This window comes from Malus domestica, chromosome 15 (assembly GCF_042453785.1).
Source record: "Malus domestica chromosome 15, GDT2T_hap1".
NCBI lineage: Eukaryota > Viridiplantae > Streptophyta > Magnoliopsida > Rosales > Rosaceae > Malus > Malus domestica.
The window spans coordinates 13,023,876-13,038,121 of record NC_091675.1 but is presented as its reverse complement, the minus strand read 5'-3'; the positions used below and the strand labels follow the sequence as shown (position 1 = coordinate 13,038,121).

At 38.4% G+C, this 14,246-nt stretch overlaps 1 protein-coding gene across 1 annotated transcript; it reads left to right on the top strand.

Annotated features, from left to right (window-relative positions):
- The first annotated feature begins 5,345 nt into the window (after positions 1-5,345).
- On the top strand, positions 5,346-6,005 carry LOC139191694 (uncharacterized). Its single transcript, XM_070812691.1, has one exon. The coding sequence runs from the start codon at positions 5,346-5,348 to the stop codon at positions 6,003-6,005; it is 660 nt and encodes a 219-aa protein (XP_070668792.1).
- Positions 6,006-14,246: the final 8,241 nt, after the last annotated feature.

Sequence of the window (14,246 nt, the reverse complement as noted above, 5' to 3'; positions counted from 1 at the left end):
TGTTATTAATAAAATTTTTGTTATAGTTTATGGAGAGAGTTTTCTCTTTAACCATAATATTAAAAAAATAAACGTAAAAGATTACATGTTTTGAAATATACATTTGTCGAATGAAATAGAATTATAGTTGATTTACGAGTTATTTAGACCCTATTGTTCGTTTAGGGGGCACACTACTTACTAATACTATGTATTATAGTAACTTGAGGTGTTTAAACGTTCAAACATATTATGTTACTGTGTATGATGAAACTGTTATATGGTGAAAGAGCGTTTCAAATTTGGTGCAGGTGCATGCATGTATGATATTTGGAAATAATGTTATAGTCTTGCCACTGTCGAGATATCGAATTTATTGTAACTTAAATGATAAGAGAGACTATTTTTTCGTTCTTGATAGATGAACAAAATTTATAGAGAAAATCCTCTAGGATCATATTACCAAACTTGTCAAAAAGTAACTTAAACTATTACATCAAGAAAATGATCAAAATAAAAACAAGATCGAGAACTAGTGATGTGCCCAATTAAAAAAAAAAAAAACAGTTATAGCAGCCACGTTGACTTTTCTAAAAACATAATTAGTCACATAATGGGGATATGCCACAAATATACCACAAAATCTATACGTGTTTTTTGATTGTCTGAATTTGTTCGGGTAAGCTACAGAACTTAATTTGGTATCGAATTTGCCATTCATGATATTCGAACCTAAGACCTCTCACTTATAAGTGAAGAGGAATATCACCATACCGTAGTACTAAATGGCTGATTGTCTGTATTAAGAGTTTAGTATAAAAACCTTCAAATTTGATGAAAGTCCTAAAAAAAATAAGCGTCACTTTTCAGAGTAACCTTAGCATCATTATTTGATTCCTTGCATGTAAATAGTCATTTCTATATCATTTTAGTACACGTGTTGAATTGTAATCATGTATGTAAGATGAAATTCTCGTTACAGGTAAAAGAAATAAGCAAGTAGCGGGATGTGATGGGGAATTGGTGCAGCACCCAAACCGTGGGCAGCAAGGGAGAAGGGAGAGTCCTGAAGGGTGGGTAAAGTCGCCATTTGGAACAATACAAATTAAATGTGATGGAGCCTGGTGTAATCGTACTGGTGTGGGAGGTTTTGGGTAGGTTGCGAGGGATTTTGTGGGCATTTTCAAAGATGTTGGAGGTGGAGGTGCGGGTAAAGTACCATGTGGTTTGAGCATCATGGCAAAAGTGGAAGCAACAAGGTTGGCTTTGCTTGCTTGTGTGGAAAGGGGCTTCGGATCTGTTCAATTGGAAACTGATTCAAAGATCCTTGTCGACATGCTTCATGGAAGCTTGCAACCAGAGGCAAGCATGGATGGTATTCTATGGGATATTAACTTTATTAAGCAACAATTGTGTTCTATTGAGTTTATTTATACTCCTTGTAAGGCTGCGCATCTTGTGGCATCTTATTGAAGGGAAATTTATGAGATTTCTAGAATGTGATTTCATAATGACTATCATGCATATTCAAATCAAATTTAATATACGAAAGCAGCGGAAGCATTTATAACATATTATCAAAGCTATAGTCATGCAAATCCCCTTCAAGGTTCATAGGTTTATATATAATGCATCAAAACATTTTAAAGAATCAAGAACAAGGTGAAGGTTAGTCTTATACCTCTTGATCTAGACTTGAGACCAAGGATGGACCACCTCCAAGCCCTTTGCTCCTTGAAATCCTTGAGCCTAGCTTCCCTCCTTGCCTCCTCCACTTTGTTACAATGAGTGCTCCTAGGTTCTCTTCAAGTTTCCAAAGTAGGAAACCTCTAAAGATCCTCACCCACTAGTGTAGTGAGAAGGATGAAGGAATAACCAAAAGGGTGTAAGAGATGTTAGTAAAAACCCCCTTTGGTGGCCGGCCTTTGTGTAGTTTAGAGAGCTCTTTTTCTTTTGCCTCTTTGTTGTTTTAACACACAAAAACCCTAATGAACTTTATCTCTATAAAGTTGCTTATATAGACAAAAGAAACCTAGTCAACACTTGACTAATTTTCTCTCCTTCCCCACTTAATATGGCCGGCCCTCTTTGTGTTGTTTGGGCTTTGGGCTTTCATTTATTTCAAGTCATCCAATGCTTGAATAAAAGCCCAATGGGTTTAGGCCCAATGGGCCCAATTAAACCCGAACGTTTCTTTAAGCCCAAAACGATCTTTATCGCTTTTATGATTTCTTTAGACTTTTCTAAATTAATCATAACACATAATTAATCCAATTAATTGTTTCCATCATCCATTAGTTACTCACTACAATAGTGTTGTGGTGAACAATCTTTTAGGTTCTAATTAGCAAGGCAGTGAGGTGATTGGCATCAATCCAATTGCTTATATTTAATTCAATCACTTAGTGAATTAAAACCTCATTTTAATTCACCTTTCTTCTTTGATGACTACATTTAATCATCTAGAAGAACTCACAAGCTATGAGTGACATCTAACCATATGTCATAGCTACCCAAGCTAATGTAGAAGTTTATTCGAAGAACCTAGTCAGTTGGAATTACAATGTAATTCAATCCTTCTCTAATACAATACTCTCAATCACATCATTAGGGTATGGATATATCATGTCAAACCCCTAATGTGATTATTCCTTCTTATATGATCCAATTGAGTCGTATAGGAACGCTTTCCTTTATTACGCTCGATACTTCGGCCGAAGATTCCCGAATCATATCTTAGAGTATTCTTCCTCTCTTATCGAGGATTAGAGATTCCTTGTTGCGCATACACTTGCCTTCATGACTAAGTGGCTTAACCCCAATTATGCCGTGGACACCCTCGAATGGGGAGACTTTGACATAATCAAAGATTAAGTACTTAACCACAAGACAACGACGATGCCTCAGGTCTAAGGATTACTTACATCTTTCCAACCATTAGAGTTACTTGCTTGACATGTGAGTAGATCTCCATGCAAGTACTCTCGTTCGATTGTGTTCAGTGAACTCATTCCCTTAATGAGCACCTACATACTTGTCTTAGTGTCACAACACGAATGGGATGAGACTTTCCATCCTTCCAATTGAAGCGGACACAGTATGTACCGGTCTACGCATTGTCAGTATCCCTCCGACAATCCAATGACCAGGAACCTTTTGGACATCTGGTTATGTGAAGAAGGTCTCTGTAGTCTAACTTCATTAGATTACTTCTCCAATCGATCCGTTGTCCATGGATACACTATTTAGGACATATGTCGTTTATTGAGATAGTCCTAATTCGTGTCTTTGCCATTTGATGTATAAGATTCATCCATACATCCATTCATTTGTCCTGAAAGATTTCTTCCAAAGATTGACTTTCAGGGCATATTTCCAACACTTATGTCATGCCTGTCCTTGTTCATTCATGAGATGGTTTTGAGTTAGAGTGGTTATTTAATACTCTGACGTCTGATGTAAACATTTTGATTCGTATTTAACAATATTCATCTTTCGACAAAAAAGAAAAGAAGATGTAGCCATATGAATACATTGGTCGCTATTCGCAATTTTTGTTATTTTCATATGTAGCAAGAAGAATTATCAAAAAAAAAAAAAAAAACCAAAAGAGGTAGAACAATACTATTTACCGAATAAAAAAATATAAATATGTCCCAAAGGGATATTTCTTGATGATTCGTTCCAAGGAAGTATATTATCTGTTAATGTTTTTAACTTATATATATATATATATATATATATATCCTAAAGAAATATAGATCCTGTATTTTGTGAATTGGTTCACAATCTGACAAATACTCCCTATTTTTTATTAATTATTATCTTAATGAAATACCATTTACTCCGTTTTATGTATTGATTACCACGAATAAGAGTGGTTTTTTTTTTTGTCAAATAATAAATGTGTGGTTGGTGTGTGATACTTTCTGTTGAAAACATTGGTAGTGTTGAAAATATTTGGCAGATTAATGAATGCCCACACAGATTTTCAATACCCACACAGTAATGTGGACTTTAGAAATGAAGGAGATCATATATTCAAAATGTGCGTGTTGTAAATTTCAAAATGTAATAATACATTTGTCTGGACTTGCTCTATAAATAGAGCGCTTCGATTACTATCAAGATATACAGAAAGAACAAGAAAGATCAATAACATCATTATCTATCCCTCCCTCTTTTATTTGTCTCCCCTTGTGTTATAGTTACAGTGTGACATTTTACACCTGCTTCGCTCCTATCACTAGTAAAGGTTATCTCTCTAACTTTTACTTATTTATAACATGTTATCAGCACGATTCTCTAATCATTATCTCATTTCTCTTTGCCGAAAGAAAAAAAAAAGTTTCCACTAAGGATTTTACAGTTCTTCTTTTTCCTCTGCCTCAACTGCTGGATATACCCTCGCGAAGAACTGTTTGCACCATGCCTGCTTCTAGTTCTCAACCTAACAGTTACTTATATCTTTGATTTCTTGTTTGGTGTAGCTCCTGACTACTAATCCAGTGTTTATTTATGTTAATTTTACTGCAATACAAGATGGTACGGTACAATCGCCCATCTTGAACTGCAAATTTAATCTTACCGCAATCCAAGATGGTGCGGTATTATCGCCTATCTTGGACTGCAGATCTAATTTTACTGCAAATTTTAGGTGGAGCGGTATAATCGTCCATCCTACCCTGCATATTTAAATTTGCCTGCTATTTAATTTTATTGCAATTTTAGGTGGTGCGGTATAATCGTCCACCTTGCTCTACGTATTTAAATTTTCCTACTACTTGAGTGGTGCGGAATAATTGCTCATCCTATGTTATGAGAATGGTGTAGTATAATCGCCCTCCTCATTCATCTTGAAAATCTCGAGCCTAAAGTTTCAAGTGCTTATCATTTTGGCATGAAGATCAAAATGAAAAATTTGTACGAACTAGAAGTTCTAACACTATATACCTCCAGAATACATATTATTGCAAGTTCTTACACATTTCAGTTTTCTTTCAGAAAAAAAAATGGTGAACTTGGCAAAGCTTGATTTTGTTGCCCTAGACATTACTGGGAAAAACTACCTTACCTGGGTAGTGGATGCCAAGATCCATTTGGAGGCAGGGAATCTTGGAGAAACAATCAAGGAGGAGAACAGTGCATCTTCTTAAGATCGAGCGAAATCCATGATCTTTATCCGTCGCCACCTTGATAAAGGACTAAAGATCGAGTACCTAACGGTTGAAGATTCGTTAGCTCTCTGGAAGGCATTAAGAAACATATACAATCACCAGAAAACAGTGATTCTTCCAAAAGCTCGTTATGAGTAGACTCACCTAAGGATCTAGGATTTCAAGTTAGTGGCTGAGTACAATTCTGCGATGTTCAGAATTAGCTCTAAGATGAAACTCTGTGAGGAAACCATCACTGAGGAAGATATACTGGAAAAGACTTTCAATACCTTTCATGCCTCAAATGTGCTCCTGCAGCAGCAGTATAGAGAGCAAGGTTTCACTGAATACAACCAGCTGATATATGTGCTCCTGCTGAAAAATCATCAGTCACGACGTATTGGATCTGCACAATTCTCAAAAGTGAATGCTGATTCCCTCAAAGTGAACGCCACATCCTCTAGTGGCAATAATCATAAACGAGGACGATGGAATGGGAAAGGTAAGAATCATGTTGTCCAGTTTCACAATCAGGTTCCAAGGCATAATTCAGGCCCGAGCTTCAAAAATGTGAATCACCATAAAGGCAAAGCTCATATGAACAATGCTCCTAGAAACTCTGAAGGAGCCTGCCATAGGTGTGGTGGCGATGGGCACTGGGCGCGTACTTGTCGTAACCCAAAACATCTGGTGGATCTATATCAAGCTTCCATCAAAGAGAAGGGTGTCGAGACAAATTTTCTCGACCAAGCTAAACCAATAGATATACCTGATCCAGTGTGCGACTTATCATGGCAGTTGAGCACAACCTACCTAGATGTCTCAGACTTCATTGTGAAAAAAGGGAATGAAGTATACCGGTCTGACTGAATCATTTATGTTTGATACACTGAACTTGTAGTTTAAAACTAGCATTTCAAATTCAATAAAAATGGCATTTAAATTTCCTGTTATAAATTGCTTTTAACCATGACTCCCTTTACTCAGAGAGTATGGATAAAAACTATGGTCATTCTCAAAATATGAGAAATGGCAGAGATATTTGTCTTGCAAACATTGCAATTACACATACAATACTTTGAGATCGAAAGTATTTCTCAAGATTGATGCTTACAAAAGTAAAGGTAACAACAATATTAGGCTAATCAGGTGTAATTGAAGGCTCAGGGAAAGCCCAGATTATGTTACCAAATGGAACAATATTGTCCATACAGAATGCATTATACGATACTTGATCTACTCGAAATTTGTTGAGTTTTAAAAACATACGTTTAAATGGATACTACATTGAAACAAAAAGTGCAGAAAATATGTAGTATATATGCATTACCTCCAATGATACCCAAAAGCGTATCTTAGAGAAGTTGCATGGTTTGACAAGTGGATTGTATTATACATACATAAAGACAGTTGAATCACATACTGTCATGAACCAGAAGTTCATTGATTCAAAAGTTTACATGCTTTGGCATGACCGTCTAGGTCACCCAGGATCTACCATGATGCGTAGAATCACTACCAACTCTAATAGACATCCATTATTGAGCAGACACATTGTTATCTCAAATGATAACCCTTGCAATGCTTGTTCTCAAGGGAAGTTGGTAATTAGACCATCACAACTAAAGGTTGATGCTGAATCCCCATCATTTCTGCAAAGAATTCAAGGGGATATTTGTGGGCCTATTCAACCATTCTGTGGACCATTCCGATATTTTATGGTTTTGATCGATGCATTTACCCAATGGTCACATGTTTATCTCTTGTCTACTCGGAATGTAGCTTTTGCGAGACTTCTTACTCAGATAATTAAGTTGCGAGCATAGTTCCCAAATTACCCCATTAAGTCAATCCGACTTGATAATACTAGTGAATTTACATCCCAAACCTTTGATGATTACCGCATGACATTGGGCATTGATGTTAAACACATTGTTCCTCATGTCCATATTCAAAATGGTTTAGTAGAAGCATTGATCAAGCGGCTTCAGTTAATAGCTCACACTCTACTCAAGAAAACAAAATTGCCAATTTCTGCATGAAAACATGCCATCTTACATGTTGCATCATTGGTTCAATTGATACCTATAGCCAACCACCAATACTCCTCAGTGCAACTCATGTTTAGGCATCAGTCAAACATTTCACATTTATGAGTTTTTGGTTGTGTTGTTTATGTGCCTATTGCACCACCACAACGTACTAAAATGGAACCTCAGCACAGACTGGGAATTTATGTGGATTTTGATTCACCATCTATGTCACAGCCCGTCCCAAATAATTAATTTTTCGATAATGTGAAATGACGGTTTTATCCTTGGACGTGGAAATTGTTGTGTGTGTGTATGACATATTGAGACTTAAAGATTATTTTGTGGTTTTGGATGGGTGACCCACGTAGATCACACATACACACAAAAACCTCATTCTCTTTCTTCCTCCCCGTACACTCTTTCTCTCGGTTTCACTCTCTCTCTCTCCTTGCTATTTGTATAGACAAGCTTCAAGATCACCCCAAAATTCACAAATCGAAGGTTTTAGGTGCACCATTGTGTTCCTCGTGGTGCTACGAGTTGATTGGTACCCATTTCAGGTAAGAATCCCTTCGAAATCTCAAGAACCCGTAACCCAATTTTCATGCACTATTCATGTGGACGTAAAATCTTGAACTTCAGGGAATTCTAAGCTTATAGGAAGCTTAATGAGGTCCTCACGAGTCTCGGGGTAGCTCGTTCGAGGAATTTGGACGTCAAGATCCCGAGAAACATCGAGTTGCAGTTTTGGTCAGAATTTCGAAGCTTCCCCGACGTGATTTCGTGAGATTTGAAGCTTCAAATAGGTATAACACCATTCTTCTCACCCTAAGCTTTCATTTGGTTCAAATTTCATGAAAAATGGTTGAGAAACGAGTGAGAATAGTGAATCTGAAATTTTACCCAGTTTTCCGGCGATCGACGACTCGTCGGGGACAAAGACGGAATATTCTCACGGTGTTAGTTAGATTAGACGGAATCTGTTAGGTTTAACAGAATATTCCCTAACGGTGGTTAGGGAATCCGTCAGGTTTAGGCCGCGCGTGGGGGCGCGTTTTGCCGTGCCCTTGCAGGCGCGTGGCGGTGCGTGGGAGGTCCAAAAATATTTCTAAAAATATGGGGATGTTCCTGAGGTTGTGTAGATCACTGTGGTATATTCATATACCTATTTTGAGCAATGTATGAAAATTTATTAGCTAGTTTTGTATACGTGCTTAAAAATAACGTTTTTATAGTTAATTCGCATATAGGTGATACTTATTCTGAGGACGAGCGTATCCACAGGCGACTCGGGGGCTACAACCATTCGACTTATCAGTGAGTGGACTTTTGTTTTCAGTATATCTTTATATACTTGATATATTTCCCAGAAATGCATTTTAAAGAAAGTATGCTTTGAAATAATATGCCAAATGCTTATATATTTTGAATATGCCTTGCATGATTGCATACATTTATAAATGTGGTGTTGTGGAGGCACAAATGAGTTCAGGTAAGTTATGTTTGGTTGTGTGAATCATCGATGATGTGATATGTGATATGTGATTAAGTAATGTTGAGCTCATAAAGCTGCACCTAGGATGATTGTGAATTAGTCAGAGATATGAAGTACATGCCTGTTTATTTACGTCACCTTCCACATTATATACTCATATTGGATCCAACTTAAGTGCACAGTCTTGTTGTACAGACCTTATTCATGGTTCCGACTCGTAGGTGACTAACGAACTATCGCCCGGCTATTATGAGATAATAGAGTTGAGCATAATTATATTTCACCCAATCTTGTCGTACAGACCCTTTTCAGTGGTTCCGACTTATGTGCAGTATATTGCCATATAGGTCATAGTAGTGATTCCGGCTAAATTGAGTTTGAGTTACGAATTCAGCCGTACAGACTACCTCAGAAGTTCCGGGTAGCATATCACATTTCTATGAAATTAGTCTTACCTGGATTGTTTACTTTGTTATATTTTGGCATAGCATACATATGAATATGATTGTGTGAAGCATGAATTGAATTGATATGATTATATATATATATATATATATATATATATGTGTGTGTGTGTGTGTGTGTATGCTTATATCTTAATTCTGGGAAAATCTTACATGTTTTACAGCGAGGGGTTAGTATGTTGATAAATGAAATGCTTTTGTAAAACATTTGTTTTTGCCCACTCACGTTTTCTGTTTTACGCCCCTCTAGGTTCTAAGTTGATGTTGGTGGCTCGGGATCGTCGGCAGTTCTGACCTATTTGAATAATAGTAGGACATTCCTGGTACTGTGTAACTAGTACTTGTCCTACTAGACTGCACCTAGACTTATTATGCTCTGATTATGAGTATTCATTGTTGTAACTAACTCCTATCACATTCGTTTAGCAGTGCACTCTAGTAATTTGGTTTTTAATTATTCGTATATTTGCTATCTTTATCGCTTCCGCACTGTGCACATGGCTACGTCACTCTCACGTGATGGCCAACATGCCTTGACCTCGGTTGGGGTGTGTCAGTTTGGTATCAGAGCCTAGGTTTAGCAGTCCTGTATAACTCTTGAATGTTCTAATCCTTGTGATGTCTTATGTCAGAACTATGCCGCCTCGTAGAGAGCCCCATCAACCAGCTGAATCTTGTTTCCCTGATATTGCTCAATTAGGGGAAACTATAGTTTCTGCCATTCAGACAGCATTCCGTACTCCCCAAAGGACACATCTTGAGACAGTTCATAATCTGAAGTTGACTCACTTCATGGGTAATAAAGGTCATGAGGGGGCAGAAAAATGGCTGAATCATACGGAGATGACCTTCCAGGTGATGCAGAGTCAGGGGAATCTTCATCCTGATATGTAGGTCGAGACGACTACCTGGTTTTTTAGAGAACAGCCTGCATCTTGGTGGAGGCAGGAGTCTTACGAGATGACCCTAGAGGAGATTGTGGACTGGGTAGTGTTTAAGGAGTGATTTCGGAAAAGGTTCATTCCTCCTGCTTATATCTATCTTAAGAAACAAGAGTTTACTCATCTGAGGCAAGAAAGATGTCTGCTAATGAGTATTACAGGATGTTTACTGATCTGTCGAGATATGATCCGGAGGTTGCTGCTAATCCGGTAGAGATGCTTCACCGTTTCAGTTTGGGTACTAAGAAGAAATGGCATTCCATAGCGACATTAACTCATTGTGCCTCTTACCAGGTGTTCTATGAGATTCTACTGAGGATTGAGGCCTCAAAGAACATGCCTAGTGAAAGTGAGGATGAGGAAGGAAAGAATGTGGGTCAGAGACGTGATGACAAAAGAAAAGGGTAAGTATTTCAGGGACCTCGCAAGACTTAGAACTTTAAGAGGAGTGGTGGCAGTTCCAGCTCTTCTAGTGGGGGATTGAGTACTAATATGCAGAGGAGAGGTGGTAGATTCACTGGAGGTCCGAGGTTCCAGAGACAGAGAGATTTTGGTGGTTCAGGTGGATCATGTGCTCCTTTATGCCGTAGGTGTAATAATCGGCATTTTGGGGAGTGTAGGAGAGGCAGTAATGGATGTTTTACTTGTGGAAAGATGGGTCATAGGGCTGCTCAATGCCCTCAAGGTCAACATAAACCCCATCAGCCTTCATTCCCACCACCTGCATCTACCCAACACGCTTCAGGACCTGGTGGGTATACTCAAACTGGACGATGAGGTGCCTACCATTACCAGGGCGATGCCTCTCCCTACACCTCAAGACAGCAGCAACAGTATTCTCAGGATCCTCAATATCAAAGTGGGTACCTTCAATACCAGGGAGGATCTATATCTTATCAGCCACATTCAGCTGGTGGATCTCAATGGTACCAAGGGGGATAGCCCCAGCAGGGAGAGATTGCTGCTAGTAGTGCATGATCTTCGAGGTAGTCGAGTCAGTAGAGATAGGGACGTGGTGTTCATGCCAACAGAGGTCGCGGTGGACGACAGCAGAATCAGGCACGTATCCACAACATATCACTGCAAGATGCCCAGAATAATCCAGATTTAATCATGGGTACATTAAATATTCTTGGTCATTTTGCTAGAGTGTTGATTGATTGTGGTGCTACGCATTCTGTTATTTTTCATTCATTTGCTCAAGTGACACAACCTCATCCTACACATCTAGGATATAATTTAGAATTTTCTATGCCTAGAAGGGATAGCTGTTTTGTGGATCAGGTATATCCAGGATGTCCAGTGATAGTAGAGGGTATTATTATGCTGGCTAATCTTATGCCATTGGATATTATGGATTTTAATGTGATTTTGGGCATTGATTGGCACTATAATCGTGCCAAGATAGATTGTTATGGGAATACAGTCACATTTCATTGTCCTGGATTACCTGAAGTTACATTTGTAGGAGAGCCTAGTGGGGTGAGGCATGGTATTATTTCAGCCATGAAAGCAAAGAGATTGTTGACGAAAGGTTGTCAGGGATATTTGGCTCATGTAGTGTTGAATGATGATGCTCCTACTAGTGTGAAGGATGTTCGTGTGGTCAGATATTTTTCAGATGTATTCCCTGAGGATTTGCCTGGATTGCTGCCAGATAGAGAGATGGAGTTTGTTATTGATCTGCTTCCAGGTACGAATCCTATATCCTTGACTCCTTGCATAATGGCTCCTGCTGAATTAAAAGAATTGAAAGTGCAGTTGCAAGAGTTAGTGGACAAAGGTTTTATTCAGCCAAGTACTTCACCTTGGGGAGCTCCAGTCTTATTTGTGAGGAAGAAAGATGGAACTTTGAGGTTGTGCATTGATTACAGGCAATTGAATCGGGTAACCATTAAAAACCGTTATCCATTGCCTCGTATAGATGATTTATTTAATCAACTCAGAGGTGCATGTGTATTCTCTAATATTGACTTGAGGTCGGGATATTATCAGTTGAAGATTAAAAATGAAGATGTCCCTAAAACCGCATTCAGGACTCGATATGGTCATTACGAGTTTCTTGTGCTGCCATTCAGGTTAACTAATGCACCAGCAGCTTTTATGGATTTGATGAATCGAGTATTCCAGCCATATTTGGACAAGTTTGTTATTGTTTTCATTGACGAAATTCTGGTATACTCTAAGTCTAAGGCTGAGCATGCTAGACATTTGAAGTTGGTGTTGAGCAGTTTGAGAGAACACCAACTATATGCTAAGTTTAGCAAATGTGAATTTTGGTTGAATCAAGTGGCATTTTTGGGACATGTCATTTATGCTCAAGGTGTTCAAGTGGATTCTAAAAAAATGGCAGCTGTGGAGAATTGGGAGCAACCTCGAACCGTCACTGAGGTATGGAGTTTTCTTAGCTTAGCAGGCCATTATAGATGGTTTGTTAGGGATTTTTCAATGATTGCTCTGCCACTGACGAGGTTGACTCGAAATGATGTTAAGTTTGAATGGGATAATAAATGTGAGCAAATTTTTCAGCAATTGAAGTACTATCTCACTCATGTTCTAGCACTTCCAGATGATAACAGTAATTATGAAGTCTATAGTGATACTTCTCTAAATGGTTTGGGTTGTGTATTAATGCAACATAGTAGGGTAATTGCTTATGCTTCGAGACAGTTGAAACCTCATGAGAAGAATTACCCTACATATGATTTAGAGTTAGCAGCTATCATCTTTGCTTTGAAGATTTGGAGACATTATCTTTATGGTGAGAAGTGTAAGATTTTCACAGATCATAAGAGTCTCCAGTATTTGTTTACTCAGAGAGATCTTAATCTTCGTCAGAGGAAGTGGATTGAGTTACTTGGTGACTATGATTGCACGATTGAGTATCATCCTGGTCGTGTAAATGCAGTGCCGGATGCACTTAGTAGGAAGACTCCAACCAGACTTAATGCCATTTATGATTGTCATATTCCTCTTCTAGCAAATTTGAGGTCCACTGGAGTGGAGCTAAGAGTGGAAAATCGAGGAGAAGTCTTGCTTGCTAATTTCCAGGTTAAGCCAGTTTTAATTGAACGTGTGCTTGACACTCAAATGATTGATGAGGAGACCCAAGAAATAATTCAAGCAATGAATCAATCAAGGTAAAAAGAAAGATTTTGAGATTCGAGAAACTGATGGTATGCTTATGCAAGAAACCAGGATGTGTGTGCCGAATAATGCAGAATTAAAGAAAGAAATTTTGGATGAAGCACATATTTCGGCATATGCGATGCATCCAGGAGGTACTAAGATGTATCATACCATTAGACCATTTTATTATTGGCCAGGTATGAAAAGAGAAATTGCCGAATATGTGAGTAGGTGTGCCATTTGCCAACAGGTTAAAGCTGAAAGAAAAAAGCCGTTTGAATTGATGCAACCACTTCCCGTTCCATAGTGAAAATGGGAAAATGTTACTATGGATTTTGTGTACAAGCTTCCTCACACACAAAATGGTTATGACGGCATTTGGGTGGTAGTTGATCGGCTTATGAAGTCAGCGCATTTTATTCCAGTAAGGGAGAAGTATTCGTTAAGCCGATTAGCTAAGTTATTTATATCGCAGATTGTGAAGTACCATGGTGTGCCAGTTAATATTATCTCGGATCGAGATCCCAGATTTACTTCCAAGTTCTGGATAGCATTCTAGGAAGCTCTTGGTACGAGATTGCTTTATAGCACGACATATCGTCCTCATACAGATGGACAATCTAAGAGGACCATTCAAACATTAGAGGATATGTTGAGATCTTCGGTGCTGCAGTTTGGAGATAGTTGGCATGATTGTTTGGATTTGATGGAGTTCGCCTACAACAACAGTTATCATTCGAGCATTTGTATGGCACCATTTGAGGCACTTTATGGGAAATCTTGTCGTACGCCTATATGTTGGTCAGATGATTGGCGAAAGAGTTTTAGTGGGCCCTGAGATTGTGGATATGACTACTCAAAATGTTCAGGTAATTAAGTCTAACCTGAAGGTGGCCCAAGATCGACAAAAGATCTTAGCAGATAAGCATGCCACTGATCGGAAGTATAATGTAGGTGATTGGGTATTTCTGAAGCTATCACATTGGAAAGGTGTTGTACGATTTGGAAAGAAAGGAAAGTTGAGTCCTAGGTACATTGGACCATATATG

What these genes read in the sequence shown, in the direction of transcription:
- LOC139191694 (XM_070812691.1), top strand. Translation starts at nt 5,346, where the DNA reads ATGTTCAGAATTAGCTCTAAGATGAAACTCTGTGAGGAAACCATCACT.